This window comes from Monodon monoceros, unplaced genomic scaffold (genome assembly GCF_005190385.1).
Source record: "Monodon monoceros isolate NGI ecotype Baffin Bay Population unplaced genomic scaffold, NGI_Narwhal_1 Super_Scaffold_22, whole genome shotgun sequence".
Classification (NCBI taxonomy): Eukaryota; Metazoa; Chordata; class Mammalia; order Artiodactyla; family Monodontidae; genus Monodon; species Monodon monoceros.
In genome coordinates, this window is record NW_021703779.1 from 33,317,637 (window position 1) to 33,334,918 (window position 17,282).

The following is a 17,282-nucleotide window of genomic DNA, read 5'->3' on the forward strand; positions in this document are numbered from 1 at the left end:
TGACGCTCTCTTTCACAGTCTCCAGTGCAAGCCTCACATCAGGTAACACTGTAAGTTTCTCCACCCGAGGACATCATCCTTTCATTTTATTGTGCTGAGTAGCTTAGCTTTTCTCTGACTCCACCTCTAACCCCTAGACCAGGCAGTGCCTTTGAATCACCAAAAAGCCCATCAAAGTGCCTTCCCCAACAAAAGAGCAGTATCCCCCCAAAACTAATGCTCCCCAGCTGCCAGGGCAATCTGTACACTGAAGACAGCTTCTAATATGTCAGATTTTTTAACTGCCTTATTTTAAAATAATTTCAAGCGTGCAGAAGAGTTATCAGGAGAGGACAAAGAAATCCAGTGTGCTCCTGACCCAGATTTATCAACTCTTACCATTTGTCAGATTTCCATGATCATTCTCCCTCCATATTATTTTTTTGAACCATTTGAAAATAAATTGCCTACGCTTACTCTTAAATATTTCTGTGTGTATTTCCTAAGAGCAAGGTCATCACCAGCAATGTGACAAACTGACATCATGTACCTCCTGATGTGATGCCCTGAGAAGGACACACACCACTTCTAGCATATTCCTGTCCAAAAGGCATAACCGAGTCTAGTCATGAATACAATACACACCTCAAATGAGGGACATTCTATAAAATGACCAGTCTATATTCTTCAAGCATGCCACAATCAGGAAAAAGAAAAAAAGATAAGGGCTGAGGAACTGGTCCAGATTAAAGGAGACCAGAGATACATGAGAACTGGATTCCATGCATGATCTTAGACTGGATTCTAGAGCACGAAAACAACAACAACCACAAAAAATCACAAAAAGGGCATTATTAAGATAGTCGGTAAACTCCGACTATGAACTGTAGATTAGACAATAATATTGTATTTGTGTTATAGCTCCTAATTTTGATAATTGTACTGTGGCTATATATGTGACTACACGTGTTTACATGAAACATCTTCAATTTCTCCTTAGCAAGCAGTCAGACACTATTGGTTTTCTTAGGCTAGATATCATTTGCTGAAACAATCAAGGGAGCTAGACCTCAGGGTCGTGTGAAAGGAATATGCCTTTTCTCTTGGAGAGAATCCTATTACAATGCCGGCATTCCTACAAGAACCGACACTTGACTCTTTCACGTGGCCAACACTTAAGTGACTGGTTAACACCTTCACCAGGATGAGCCCTGGCTAACTGCCCAAAGTGGGGCTATGAGAGCTCAGATACATCCTGGGGCAAGGAAAAGTGATAGTGGAGACATAGAGACAGAGCTTTCATGCTTCAGGTCAAGGTGAAATATGCAGAATCTGGTTGTAGGGACCTAACACTTGTGGCTCAACAAACTTCAGGCTTCTTGGGCCGAGCTGGTTCTGCACACCAATGGTTACTGCAGAAAGCTGTCAGCAACACATAGGCTGTCAGAAGGAGGCTGAAAATCAGGGCTATTCTGATCAGTCCTGTGGGGAAGAGCTATAATATGTGTCGCCAACCGACAGCAGGATAGCAGAGTTCAATCCAGGGGTCTTGGGACAGCAGCTTATGCTCATAAAATGACTTTATTATTGACAATGAAGCCCTAGCTTTACAAAATGATTCTGGTGGCTCAAATAAGCAGTGATACATCAGACTGCCCAGATTCAAATCTCAGCTCTGGTGTCAGGCAGCCATGTGATTCTGGGCAAGCTACTTTCTCTCCTCGCAGCTCTTCTCTCTGGTCTGTAAAGTGTATGAGTTTTCTATGGCTGCTGTAACAAATTACCACAAATGACCAGCTTAAAACAGCACAAACTTACTTTTTTACAGTTCTGGAGGTCAGAGGTCTGGAATCACTTTCACCAGGCTGAAATCAAGGTGTCAGGAGATCTACATTCCTTCTGGAGGCTCCAGAAGAGAATCCACTTCCTTGCCTTTTACAGACTCTACAGCTGCACTTCTCGCACTCCTTGGCTCATGGCTTTTCCTCCTTCATCTTCAAAGTCAGCAGCATAGCATCTTCTTTCTTGTCTTAATTCTGCTTCATCCCTCACATCCTCTCTCAATGCTTCTGAACCTCCTGCCTCCTTCTAATAAGGACCCCTGTGATTACACTGGCCGCCCCGGAATCATTCATGATAATCTCCCCATCTCAAAATCTTTAACTTAATCATGTCTGCAAAGTCCTTCTAACCATGTAAAGTAACATATTCATAGGCTCTGGGAATCAGTACCTAGACATCTCTGGGGGGGGGGGGGGAATATTCATCCTACTTCAAATGCATATGATAATTTTGCACACCTTATAGTGTGGTCATGAAAAGTAAATGAGATAAAGCACATAAGGCACTGGGCATGTGTAAAATGCTTTACAAATGTTGGCTGTTGTTAAGACCAAGATAAGTCTGTAAAAATAGATTTTTTTTCAAGAGAAAATAATTTACACAGGAAGCATACTGGAAAGTTTTAAATTCAAATCAATGATTAGTAGGAGAAAATATGTAAGCTTTCCTCATTTTCTTCCTTATTCTCATGGATAAATGTATGCAAATCACATTTAACCTAAAGAGCTAAATTTTAAATCCTCACCACCAGACATTTTCACTTTCTAATAAATACAATACCAGCTAAAACCATGTTCTTAATGCCTTTAATCACCTACATCAGAAAATTGCCCCTTCCTCCCTGACCGTCTCTTCTTTCACTTTGTTATTTTCTCCTTCAAACAGGAAATAGAACGTCTGGACCCCATTCCAGCTGCCTTATTCAACTTCCACTAACCTTTGAGACCATGGCTATGGAATTAAAGTGGGTTTCATTACACCATGCTTTAGTAGGAACCCTTCTAGATATAAGTGGTAGAAAGCCAACTCAAAGTTTTTTCACAGCAGGAAATGGTAGTGGTGCCTACAGGATTGCAGAGGCCTTTCTTGTGACCACATGATAATTCAACTTCTCCTTCTGCCCGCTCCTGTTTTCTTATCTTTCCTTCCTTTCCACGGGTGTATACCTCCAAGGACACTCTCAGCTCGAACTCCTGAACACTAATCTCCACCTCAGAGTATACTTCCAGGGAACCCAATCTGTAAGAATAACTGAGATGTCCAAGTGTCTCAGGTAGATCAGACCCAAGAATGCAAACCTTGTCATCGTATTTGTCTCAAAACCTCTCAATCCTTCCCCAGCTACTGATCTGATTTTGTGTTGGTGTAATTCTTATGCAGCTTCTTAGCGCAAGGTAATAGAGATGGTCTATGGCAGCAGCAGGCATGCATCACTCACAAAGAAAGAAAAGCTTCACCCACTCTCTTCCATAGTCCCTAACAACTCCCTCCTCATGGAAATAATTCTCATTGGCCTCGTTTGGGTCGAATGCCCACCACTGGGACAATCACCGTATCTAGGGAGATGAAGTCCTCTCATTTGTCATCCTTAAGCAAGGAAACTGGGGCCACATAACTCATGGATGCACAGAGAGTGGAATCATGGCAGTTCTGAAAAGAATAGCATGCACAGTAGAGATAAAAGGAACACAAATCCATTTTTCATCATCACCAGGAACAAAATTCATCAGGCATCTTGGTGTGGCAACACACCTCCCTTTCTTCAGCATTCCATACATCCTTCTTGGAAGAAATTAAGAGTCTACTTCTTTACTTTGACAAATCAAGAAGGAATTATTGTCAGGATGCAAAATCAGGGGGTTTCCTAGAGACTTGGGACTGCTTCTCTCTTTTTTCCGTCTGCAAGAGGCATCTAGGATTTCAATCACAAGCCTGATGGTGTTGGTCATTACTGCCTGCTAGAAGGGGTGAATACTTCCTTACATTCATCACAGTCTAACTTGACATTAACAGTTTCGGAGGCAGTGGAAGCCAAAGTGACTGGGAGAAGATAGACGGTTAGCTAATGCACAGAGGTTCAATTTTCTTCATTCTTGGTGTCCAGTCCATACCAGTCAACCAGTACCTGTTGCTCCTTTATCAAACCCTCTGCTTGTCTTTTCAAGAGCAGAGGACATTGAAATTCACTGGAACAGTGTTCTCAAAAGGGAAGTTACTTTCCATAAAAGAAAGATTTTACTCTTCATTGCAACTGAGCTCTCTTCCTCCAGCTGTGAAACTGATTGAAGTTCTTAAGGCTCGTAAGACAGGTCTACTCACAGCCCTGTGATTAAAGGAGAAAAAAAAGCCATAGGAGGGAATGGTTGATCACCCACAAAAATATTCTTTCTTTTTTGAATTTTCTTCTCAAACTGCGGAGGGAGGGGAAAGAAGTTGGGAAATATTCGAGGAACATTATTTCCTAGTATATGAGTATCCAGGGTCCCTTCTCCATTGCTTCCCCAGCAGAGCACGCGCCTCAGGAGGTACATGAAAAAATGTGGGAGAGACTTGAAGATTAAGATAGAATAAGGGAAGATCAACCCTTTCCCAGTAGGCTGGGAAAGAGAAAAGAGAGGAGGGGTAGGGAGGGGAAGACTTTGGTAAGTTTCAAAGAGCCTGATGGAGCCGCAGTCATCACTGTGAAAGAATGTGAGAGTAACAGACAGAGGGAGAGCAGATTTTAAGGTGTTTTATTCCTCATTAGGCATATATGCCTCCCTTCTTTAATTCCACCAGAAAATGAGTACAGGCCTGAATTCCTTTCTGTATCAGGCAAAGTCCAGTCAGGAAAACAGAAACCACCCTATTTCAGCTGAGGGAATTTCACCCCAGGGATTTGCTACATGGATGATGGGAAAGTGGAGAATCCCAACCTGGGCGCAGAGGCAACATCAAGATTAACAACTACAGGGAGTGGTGACCGCCCTCCGGGTTGGACGAAACCTGGCAGGAGGTGGTGTAAGTCAAGCCCAGAAGCCAGGGCCTGTGGCAGGAACTGGAACTACAGTGGTGACGGCCAGCAGGAGCTCAGGCCACAGTGGGGAAGGCTGGCCGGTGGGAGCCGGAGCTTCCGGTGGAAAGGCAGCCACTTCCAAAATGCCACTTGAAGCAGAAAGCGGGGGGTGTCCCTCATCCTCCATCCTCTGTTCCTCATCTGAAACAGAACAGAGCGAGTAAAGGCTGAGGAATAAATCCCAGAGCAGAGAGGCAAATAACTGGCATATAACTTGATGGTCTAACTGTGTGTCTTTGAATTCATCTCTGTGTGTAACTGAACCAGGGAACCGACTGTCTTTTATGTGGATTACCTATGATTCAAGAGCCACGCAGAAAGTCACAGTGGAGTACCTTTCCTTAAATATTAAAAAGTGAAAAACAATATTATTATACTCACGGTCATAATTCTGCAGGTTGTCTCAAGTGCTTCATAGACAATAACCCAAAGAGTTCAGGCCTCTCCTCTTTTTTCTTCCCTTGTTCCCTTTCGCTCCTCCAGTTTCTTCTTTTACCTCTCTATTCACTCTAGCTGTTGTACAACCACCCTGATGCAATCAGGGGTTACCATCCTACCCTTCTGTCTCTTTCATGTCCTGAAGACTGGATGGGAGTCAGAGAAAAAAAAATGCTAAATCTGCCTTTGGCATCTACCATACCTGACATACCTTTGTTCTGACCCTGTTTAGCTACCTTGCCTAGAAAAATGTCACGTCTGCCTGGGAATACTACAGTCATTCAAACGTTTTGGTCTATTTGTTGTGTTTTCTTTTCCCATGGTTGTATTAGGAGTGATCGGGGATGTGGTTGCCACTGTCAGGCTTTTTTTTCTGGTATCGTGGCTAAAAGTATAGCCAAATTGCTTGGGTTTTAAATCCCAACTGCATGGTTTCCTAACTGCATGACCTTGGCCAAGTAACTTAACGGCTCTGGGTCTCAGTTTCCTCATCTGTAAATGTAATCCTAATAATAGAAACTACTTTATAGTGTTGAATTGTTAGTACCGAATTAATTTATTTATATAGTGAATTTATGTATGTGTGTGTATGGGTGTCTTTGTGTGTAGACACACACATAAGATATGTATCAACTCATATATACATATGTGTGTGTATATATGTACATACACATGTATTTACATGCACACATACGTATCTTAGAAAATTGGCACAAAGTAAGCATTCTATAAATATCAGCGATCACACCTGTTATAATTTTTCTCAACAAGACTCTGCAAATGCTGCTCCAGTCTATCAAAAGATACCACATCTATTTAATGTTTTTTACCTAGCCCAAAGTCATGGCTAGTTGGGTGACTTTTTAAAAATTGACACTTGATAACTGATCAGTCCAAAGATTAATTCACAGTGTAAAACACCATGAATTGTACTGTTATTTGCCTCTCAGTTGTAGAAATTAGTTTCATTTCCCACTATGTTTAGTTGTGATTGGATCATGGTAGACTTTTTTTCTGTCATTTTTTTGTGGTTAAAGATTTAAATTTGTTATGGAGACAAGCTTTTCAGTTGACCAATGGTTAGCTAATTTCTGATAATAGAAAAGGAAACAGATTGCCCCAAGGCTGCTGTTTTCATTTCCTCATGGGAGGAAGAAGCATAGCAGAGAAGAAAGGCACACTCGAGGCACTGAACCTCTGCCACCATGGGGAACTTGTTTGTGAATGAGGGCCTCTCCATCTTCGTCATTGTAAGTACCAATGAGAATGAAATTACAAATTCTCTGACTTGTTTGGGTTCTCTTGGAAATGAAAATAGAGCAAAGCTTTTTTGTTTGTTTTGTTTGAGAAATTGTGTTGAAACTGATTTATTATGTGAACATGCATCCATCTGTAAGCAGAGTGAGTCCATTCTTCCAAACTTATTAATGGAAAGAATGTATCTGGGGTCTCACTTCACCTAGTTTATTTCTGGAGTTTTTAGGAGTAATAGATTAGCCAGCATTTCACAGTGGGAGTAGGAGACATTTCATTCCTTGTTTACTCAGAGGCAAATTTCTCTATTTTTAATGTATTTATACCACCTAAAAATGGGCAATTGAAATTTTATACAGTTTTCCAAATAACAAATGCAAGACTGGCTCATGTATGGGAAATTGGCCTTTATTTCAGTAATGACACCAAAAATAATTGAAGTTCTCAATTTTCTTTTTTAAAAAAGTATCTTCTTTTCTCTGAGGTAAACTTTAGTTATTTGTGAGGTTTTTTAAAAATTTAAGGGAAGGGAACTGAAAAAAAAACGATCTAGACACATATTTATAGCGTATATATGATATATATTATATTTCGCTGTATATAAATCAATATAGTCTGTCTTGAGAAACAATTTTTATAAGTAAAGATATGGCTAATTTTCGAACAGACATGATGATTTCTTTAGTTTTTAACATAACATAGATCAACTATTTTTTTAAGATGGTCTCAGCAAAGCAATCACAGACAACTGGGAAGATAGAAATGTGATTTATAAGTAGCTTTTCCAAATAGCCAATTAAAGTATTACCCAGATGTTAAAAAGAACACTTATGTATGAGTTTTTTGAAAGAATTTATCATGAAGTAAATATGACTCTTTGAGCTGTAGAGGTAGAGAGAAATGAGTGGCACAGATAAAATAAAAATCACAAATATTTTCTCATTTTAAAAAAATTAAGCCAAATCAACACTCTAATGCAATACAGAATTGTTCTGAGGACTCCAAGCTGTTAAGTTGATTTCTTATCCCCATTTGAAGAACAGATTACTCCTTTAAAAAATAAGTTCAAATATAAACACTTTTAGCTCTTACCACAGTTTTCCCAGGGAAGTGACCTCTATCTAAATTACACACTCATATACTTGAAAGTGAATCCACAGCTTGGAAGGCAAGAGTAAAAATGACAAGGTTAGGAAATGGAGAAGTGGTTTTAGTACCTTCTTGTTTATAAAGAGAGACTATTCTCAAGCATCGAAGGACATCGAACAGCCTCAAAGCACAGTTAAGAACAGATTGCTACTGTGGAGCTGAAGGTGGAGGACTGGGTAGAGTCATCATTTGATGCAGTCAGTGCTTGGGATGAAATGAGCAGTCACAATCTAGAAGGATCTCCCTTTAAAAAAAAAAAATCCCATGCCTCTCATTCCCTCATTGATGCTGAATATTCCCTCTTTCAAAAGTGAAGCAGGGCTTCCCTGGTGGCGCAGTGGTTGAGAGTCCGCCTGCTGATGCAGGGGACACGGGTTCGTGCCCTGGTCCGGGAGGATCCCACATGCCGCGGAGCGGCTGGGCCCGTGAGCCATGGCCGCTGAGCCTGTGCGTCCGGAGCCTGTGCTCCGCAACGGGAGAGGCCACGACAGTGAGAAGCCCGCGTACCGCACAAAAAAAAAAAAAAAAAAAAAAAATTAAAAAGTGAAGCAAAACTTATGAAGTAGAATTAAAGCCTTGTCATTTTAGCTGATGAGAACTCCACTAGCTGGGGCGGGATGCTGTGTGGCGGAGAGAGGTAATCACACCTGTGAGAATCAAACACAAAGTCCTGCTGGTGCAGGGGACAGTACAGGAACAGATTCCTTTCCCTTCTCTTTGTAAGAAGAGTCACCTGCTGTCATCTATCAATCTAAAAGGAGGAGAAAGAAAGGAGGGGAGATAGATAATAACTCCGCATACGGCCCAAGTAGTATAACAATCACGGGGGACAACACAGGGAGGAAAGGTTACTTACAGAGAAGTGTAGTGATACTCTTGCAGGAAGGAGCTGGCTTTGTAACCACCTTAATCAAAGGCTGTACTTGGGGAAGTCCTGACCCTGGTCTGACTCTAAACTGCTGTGAAATCTACCTGTTGAAACATGACAACTTCACGCAACCACTTCTGTTTGTGCAGCTGGTATGGCTGGGGATGAACGTCTTCCTCTTTGTCTGGTACTACCGGGTTTATGATATTCCAGATAAGTTCTTCTACACTCGAAAACTTCTTGGGGTAAGTATAAGTTCCATCTCCCTCAGTATTGACTGGCTCCCATGTCTAATCAGAGATTCTTGTTCCTATTCCTTTTAACGTTTTAAAGAAGTATTCTGACCAACCCAAAGAGCACCATCGGCCTCACTCCCTCCATTGCAACCCCCTGGGCAAGAGTCTTTAGGCCTTCCAGTGTGGGACAGACAGAAGTGTGGCAGAGGGTCCCGGCAGCATCCTTCCCCTCCCAAGAACTACTGTGCTACTGTTTAGCTTGAAGGAGAAATCTAATACTGACTCCGGAATGGATGGCCAGGTTGGAAAGATCGATCCAGGGGTGACACAGGTGGCACAAGTGGGACTTCCTATATTCTCTAAATCATCCGATTCCTATTAACTTTTGTGCATGAAAAACCCTGCTCCTAATGACATGTTATGAAATACTCTTCAGGAAATAAGCCTCTCCCTACATATGGAGGCTTTGAGGAACTTGCCCAAAGATCACGTTCTTTGACTCGACTGGCAGAGCAAAGGCCCCTGACTTTTCTTGGGTCCGATAACATTCTCAGTTTCCTTGAACTGACAGGGCTCTTCTTCTTCATAAATGAAAATAAGAAAATAAGTACAATTACGGCTGTCCCCAGAGGATATCATTTGTTACATCATACTGAAACCATTACTTAATAATACTAATTATAATATGTATTATACATCATATGCATAGATAATTATAACATATAATTCCACTACACTATTATAATTGTTGTTAACTTATTCAGGTTGATGCTGAAAAGGATGATTTCCCTTTGCATTTTCCTCCTCCAAAATATGCAACTTCTTTAGGCATTACAAATATACCATACAAACTTAGTTACTGTTGAGGTTAGTCTATGTGCTAAGAAAATCTTCTTTACAAAGACCTAATTTCTATACTGAACTCTAGTTAATGATATGCATGCTTAAATATTTAGGAGGAAGTAAACCGATATCTGCAACTTACTTGGAAATACATCAAAAATAAGATGCATTGATGGATGGATAGAGGGATGGGTAGATGGATGGAGAGGTGAATAGACATGTGCTAAAGCAACCATTGTAAAATGTAAAAGGTAGAATCTTGGAGATGAATCAACAGGTATTCATTGTGAAATTATTTCAAATTCTCTTTATGTTTGAAAATATTCATAATATTTATTTTAATCTGGCCCTTGCTCCCCACCCCAACATTTTATTCATTTATGATGAAGAAGAGCCCTGGCTCTAAAGGACCTTCCTTCCCAGATAACTTGATATCTCCTTTTTTTTTTTTTTTTCGGTACGTGGGCCTCTCACTGTTGTGGTCTCTCCTGTTGCGGAGCACAGGCTCCGGATGCGCAGGCTCAGCGGCCATGGCTCACGGGCCCAGCCGCTCCGCAGCATGTGGGATCTTCCCGGACCAGGGCACGAACCCGTGTCCCCTGCATCGGCAGGCAGACTCTCAACCACTGCGCCACCAGGGAAGCCCCTATAACTTGATATCTCTTGAGTGTGGGCCTCATGCTGGGAAGCCTGGGGGAGTGGGTGTAGGCAAGTGGGGCGGGCGGTGTCCTGGGCGCACAAGAGTCACCCTGCTTCTTATCCTGCCTTTTCCAGTCAGCGCTGGCACTGGCCAGGGCCCCTGCAGCCTGCCTGAATTTCAACTGCATGCTGATTCTGCTGCCAGTCTGTCGAAATCTACTGTCTTTCCTCAGGGGATCCAGTGCGGTAAGAACCAACATTTACAAAGTTTGAGTTCCTCAGAATTTCGAAGGCCATCAAGCTCAATGCACCCCCCTTTTTTTTTAAACATCTTTATTGGAGTATAATTGCTTTGCAATGGTGTGTTAGTTTCTGCTTTATAACAAAGTGAATCAGTTATACATATACATATGTTCCCATATCTCTTCCCTCTTGTGTCTCCCTCCCTCCCACCCTCCCTATCCCACCCCTCTAGGTGGTCACAAAGCACCGAGCTGATCTCCCTGTGCTATGCGGCTGCTTCCCACTAGCTATCTATTTTACGTTTGGTAGTGTATATATGTCCATGCCACTCTCTCACTTTGTCCCAGCTTACCCTTCCCCCTCCCCATGTCCTCAAGTCCATTCTCTAGTAGGTCTGTGTCTTTATTCCTGTCTTACCCCTAGGTTCTTCAGAGCCATTTTTTCCCCTTAGATTCCATATATATGTGTTAGCATACGGTATTTGTCTTTCTCTTTCTGACTTACTTCACTCTGTGTGACAGACTCTAGGTCCACCCACCTCACTACAGATAACTCAATTTCGTTTCTTTTTATGGCTGAGTAATATTCCATTGTATATATGTGCCACATCTTCTTTATCCATTCATCTGTTGATGGACACGTAGGTTGCTTCCATGTCCTGGCTATTGTAAATAGAGCTGCAATGAACGTTGTGGTACATGACTCTTTTTGAATTATGGCTTTCTCAGGGTATATGCCCAGTAGTGGGATTGCTGGGTCATATGGTAGTTCTATTTGTAGTTTTTTGAGGAAGCTCCATACTGTTCTCCATAGTGGCTGTATCAATAGGAAAAGCAAACCAAGAGTTTGTGAGGATTCCAACCTCTGTACAATATTCACAAGCCAAGCAATGCTTGATTCTCTAGTTTATTTTTATATCATTTGTTGGTGGAGCTCCCTGGGATAGCCATTTAACCTGGAACAGACATTAAAAACAAACAAACAAAAAGTAAACAACAACCAATCAACATATACCTCAACAATAGCAATAAAGTACATATGCATGTACACACACAGACATACATCATATGACATATATGTATATGTATATAAACAGAGATTTATGAGACTGACGTGAAATTTGGGAATTAATCTCACAGTGCCATGTTTCTCAAAATTTTTAAGTCAGAGAAAATCTCTTTTGTGGATAATATCCAAAGAAGATGGGATCAATGAGCTATGAGTCACTATGTAATGAATGTGACAGGTGTTATGTCCATGGAATTGAGGAGTTCAGAGCTTTCTAAATGCCCGGGCTCTTTCACCCTCACTTCAACAATCCAGAGAGCCCCTAATATACTATGCTAGAAGAAAAAAATGATTATGTAGGAAGAGCTTTTGTAATCTATAAAATGGTATACGAATTTCTTATTGATATTGTTATACAAAGATGAGAAAAGAGGAACTTGGAATCTGCACATGTACTCAAATTAATACGATACAAAGCAAAATATGATGGGTCCCACAAAATGTTACAAATAAGGAGCTACAGGGAATCCATCAAAGGAGGGGGAAATTATATCAGGTGGCGCAGGGGATGGAAAAAGGCTTCTTAGAGAAGGTGGCATCAGATATGGGCATATAAGGATAAAATAAGCCTGTACGAGATATAAAGGAGAGAGAAAGACATTCTACATGGAGAAAACGGTATGGGCAAAAGCACAGGGAATGGTGAGGAAATCATATCCTTGAAAGTCCTGTGTGATCATGACTTGTGGCTTCTCTTTGGATGTGTTTGCCATTCCTGACCACACCATAGAGGGCAGCTCTTCCAAAGTTAGGGACTGATACCCTGGTGGGACCCATTCCACTGCCCATTAGTGACTAGTAGCCTCTTTTTTTCCTTTTAATAAGATGTTCTTTTTATATTAACTAGCTTTTAAAAAAATTACCTATTAAGTAGAGGTCATTTATAGTGGAGAGAAGCAAGCAATCTACTTTGATGGGAGTGTAGGGATTTTAAAGGGCAGGTGTCTGAGGTCAGGCTGGAGCTTTGCTGGTAAACTAGGACCTTAAGTGTATAGCTGAGATGTTAATACTTAATTGGTAATCGAAGACTAAGTGGGTGAAGGAAAGTGATCTAAACTGCCAATAACAAAACTTGCCTTGAGCTCTGCCTCATTTTCTCTAGTCTTACTAAATTCACATTGATCCTAAGGAGATTCTTTTTCTTTGAGAACTATACAATACTTGATTTACTAATATAGGGTTAGCAGGCTACAACTAACAGTAGACATTGATTACAAGGATTTCCAAAATCATCTTTTTAACCTAAGAAACCACAGAGGTAGAATTCCATTTGATTGAAAAGTTTTCTTTTTTTTAAATTGAAGTATAGTTGATTTACAATGTTGTGTTAATTTATGCTGTACACCAAACTGACTCAGTTTTTCATATATATACATTCTTTTTATATTCTTTTCCATTACAATTTATCACAGGACACTGAATATAGTTTCCTGTGCTATACAGTAGGACCTTGTTGTTCATCCGTTCTATATGTAATAGTTTGCATCTACTAACCCCAAACTCCCCCACACCGCTCCCCCTTGGCAACCACAGGTCTGTTCTCTCTGTTCTCTCTGTGAGTCTGTTTGTGCTTCGTAGATAGGTTCAGCTGTGTCATATTTCAGATTCCACATATAAGTTATATCCTATGGTATTTGTCTTTATTTCTGACTTACTTCACTTAGTATGATCATCTCTAGGTCCATCCATGTTGCTGGAAATGGCATGATTTCATTCTTTTTATGGCTGAGTAGTATTCCATTGTATATATGTACCACATCTTCTTTATCCATTCATCTGTTGATGGACATTTAGGTCGTTTCCATGTCTTGGCTCTTGTGAATAGTGCTGCTATGAACATTGGGGTGCATGTATCTTTTTGAATTAGAGTTTTGTCCGGATATATGCCCAGGAGTGGGATTGCTGGATCATAGGGTAATTGCAAAGTTTTATTGATGAGCCACCTGTAAAGTACAACATCTGGTATATTGCAGGTGCCCAATGAACATTTGCTAAATGAAGTTCGGGGACTGTAGCTTTTTTATTCTCCCCCCACCCCCTGTTCAAATACTTTCTATTTAGAGGAAGTAAACCCTGAGAAACAGGCAGTGTTTTCGCCAGGACAGCCTGTTAAGAAATCCTTGTTACCCCACAGGCCCAAATTGCGATGCCGTTGCGTGGCCATGCCCCATGAGTGGCACATGTTGTAATGGCCACTTTTAGGCTTCCTGTGGCCTAAAAGGAGGGAAGATCCTCATGAGGGTCTCTAAAGACAGGGGTGAAATGAGGCAGCTCTTCAAATTGCAGAGACACTCAACTCTCTAACCAGAGAGACCTGTATGTCAAAGAAAATATTTTTAAAAATTAGCAGCAAGTAAGATTCTTTTACAGATGGGGTGTGTCCCTCCTCCAGATTTCCCAATCTGAAATGTTAACTGGGCAAAGAACCTTCTATTCTGATTGCGAGTAAAATGAGTACACATGCTGTGACTAATGTTGGAAATTATAACACCTGCCACTTACTGAGTCTTCCTAGACCTCACCTCGTGAAATCTGCATGTCAGGCTAGTGAGGTGGGGATGAAATTCATTGAGAGTGTTGGGATTCCAACCCAGGTGCTTGTGCCTCTAGAGCCTGTTCACTTTCCCGCATGCCACCTAAACTCAAAACTCTCTTGTGGCTGGGCCTGTGAGCCATGGCCGCTGAGCCTGTGCATCCGGAGCCTGTGCTCCACAACGGGAGAGGCCACAACAGTGAGAGGCCCGCGTACCGCAAAAACAAAAAACAAAAAAAACTCTCTTGTGGTGGTCCTATGGTCTTAGAAAGGCCATCATGTATATATGAATATTTGGGCAGGCTGAATAACCTAGGCTAGAAGTGACAGGGATGTTGTAACTTCAAGGATTTATTAGTAGGCCTTTATGCAAACCTAACAGTCACAGAACTGGAGAAAGAAAGAAAACCACAGGGTTGGCCCACCCCAGGAAAACTAGGGGTAAAGACTCTGAGCGTGCTCTGTCGAGGGAAATGGGGAATGGTGGGACTCAGCATACAGAAGTCCCCAAAGAAGCCTTAATAACCTCAACTTGGATGGAAGTTCTAGTCTGAAGATCAGAAAGAAACAGGAAGGGAAGAGAGTGAGCTCTTTTCTCTAACCTTATATAGCCTGGGAGTCAGAGGCCCTTGATATAGCTCTATATCTGACCATGTGGTCCAGGGCAAGGCTCTTGGACTTCCTGTCTCATAGTTGTTGTTTTTCTTTTTGTTGTTGTTTTTAGCTAAAAAGCAGGTAAGATAATGCAGGTGTAAGAATGAATATGAATGATATTCTAAAAGTGTGTTAATGGACTAAGCCTGTCAACTAATGAGTTGTCAGTTAACAAATATTTGTTGAGTGCCAACTATATGCTAAGCACAGTGGACGTAGAGTGAGTAGAGAGTAAGACATGGATGAGCCATGAGCTCAGGGAGCTTAGAGTTTTATGGAAGAGATAGAAGATAAACATGTAATTTCAAAATTATAGGCAGTGCTGTACAAATCCAGTGGTGTTCTTCATATTTATCACATATTCTACTGCCACCAGGTTTCAACATTACTGTCAGTTTCTTTGCCTGAGTTCTGTAGATTCAAGGCTGGCTTTTGCAATTTCTCTCAAACTGCATATAAATATCTAATTCAGATTCATTCATGGCACCTGTGGCGAGACCAGGTGTACATAAAGTAGAACTTTAAAGTTTCCATAACACTCATGTTACAGAAGCTAATGTTCTGCCCCATTAAATATGCACTTCTTTGTTCCATTTCTCAATGTTTTGAATTTTTTTGCTCTCACAGTTTGAATCGAGCATAGCAAGCTGCCGAGATAACTCAATAATCTCCCTTGCACTTGAATGTTAGCTTATTGAGATTGGGCAAGGCTCTAGTTGAGAGTAACAGAGGAACTTCCCTTTAGAAGTCAATGGCAAAAAGAAGAGCAGTTCGGTGAGGAAGCTGTTGTGCATGATGGCAGCTTGGGTAATTAGTAGGTGGCTGGCGGTAATTCACAAGTGACTCAAAAGCATAAAAATGGTTTCTGCGTGGAAGGGAGGGAGAAAAAAGCCCTGGGCAGTCACAGGCAGCAGAGCCCTCCCTTTCTACCCCACCAACCAGCCATCTTGCCCCCTTGTCAGGAAATGATGAGGAAATTATATCTGGAAGCCCCGTATAATCATGGCTTACGGCTTCTCTTTGGATGTGTTTGCCATTCCTGACCACACTATAGAGGGTGGCTTGGAAAAATGAGGGATTGGTGCCCTGGTAGGACCTTAGTTAGTTCTACTAACTCATTAGTGACTAAGAGTCTCCGTTTTTTCTTCTAATAAAATGTATGTATTTCATACTAAATAGCATTTTTTTGAACCACCTATTAAGATCAGACTATTACGGAATGGACCTTGTGTTTCCCAAGCACATCTCTCCATTTTTCTGGCACTCAGTTAACTTTTCTCTAACAGTTTGTTGCTCAAGCTGATAAGAGACATTGAAATCTATTGTTTCATATTTTTGACGATCCATGTTGATGATGATAAGGGTAGAACTATGGAGACAGTGTAGAGACCATGAGAAAACTACATTCCTTTTCTTCAAAGTCAGCATGCAGGAGCAAGTATCTTTTCCCCCAAAAGTTTCAAAACAATTTGTCTGGAAGTAGAAAAGAAAATCGTTTGGCATGTATAGATATGTGGGTAAATACATCTCTATAGGTTTAGAATAATTGCCTTGGGTTCTAGGACAGTGAAAATGTCATTTAACCAAATAGTTATGTAAGGATTGTTAAAAATACATGATATATTGCTCTGCACACAGGATGCTTACCCTCTAGCTGGGGAGCCGTGCCATACTAGCTGAAAAGTTAAATAATGATACCAAAAAAAGCGCGAGTGTTTATTAAATACCTCTCAATGAATCTATGAAACAGACCTACGAGGGAATAATTATGATAAATATATAGGTGAGAAAGCTGGAAACTGAGCATATTGTTCAATGTCACACAGCTAGGTGGTAGGGCTGGGGTCCAGCACAGATATATCTGATGGCAAATTGCTTTCTGACCCTACTAATTCCCATTCTCTCATTCTTGGGACTCCAATTGCGTCTATCACTCCAATGAGGACTGTATTAAATGATCTATTTCTGTGTAACAAATTTCCACAAACTTAGAGGCTTAAAACAACTCCCGTTTACTAGTTCACAGCTGCGCAGAAGTCCAGCATCCTGTTACTCAGGGTGTCACAAAGCTGACATCAAGGCGTCAACTGGGCTGAATACTCATATGCAAACTCTGGGTAAAATCTTCCAAGCTCATTCTTGTTGGCAAAATTCAGTCCCTGGCAGCTGCAGGACTAAGGTCCCTGTCTCTTGCTGACAGTTACTCTGGGGCTGCTCTCAGATCCGAGGTGTATTCCTTGCCATGTGGCCCCTTCCATCTTCAAGCCAGCAGCAGCCTATTAAATACTTCTTGCACCTAAGATTTCTGACTTTTAGACTCAGATTTAAAGGGCTCGTGTGATTGGGTCAGGCCCACCCAGGTAATCTGTCTCTTAAGGTCAATTTGGGATTTTAATTACCTCTGCAAAATCCCTTTTTCCATATGATGTAACAAAATCACAGGAGTGTCATCCTATCATAGTTACAGGTCAGGTCTCACCC

General features: G+C 41.3%; 1 protein-coding gene across 2 annotated transcripts in view; it reads left to right on the top strand.

Annotated features, from left to right (window-relative positions):
• The first annotated feature begins 6,444 nt into the window (after positions 1-6,444).
• LOC114906109 (cytochrome b-245 heavy chain) overlaps positions 6,445-17,282 on the top strand; it is a 33,160-nt gene continuing 22,322 nt past the window's right edge. The window contains exons 1-3 of one of the 2 annotated variants that reach the window (XM_029240685.1): positions 6,445-6,564; positions 8,735-8,830; positions 10,439-10,549. In XM_029240685.1, coding sequence (XP_029096518.1) covers positions 6,520-6,564; positions 8,735-8,830; positions 10,439-10,549 — 252 coding nt within the window. In that variant the 5' untranslated portion in view covers positions 6,445-6,519. The remainder of the gene's footprint in view (positions 6,565-8,734; positions 8,831-10,438; positions 10,550-17,282) is intronic. The other variant, XM_029240686.1, reaches the window with a different exon arrangement.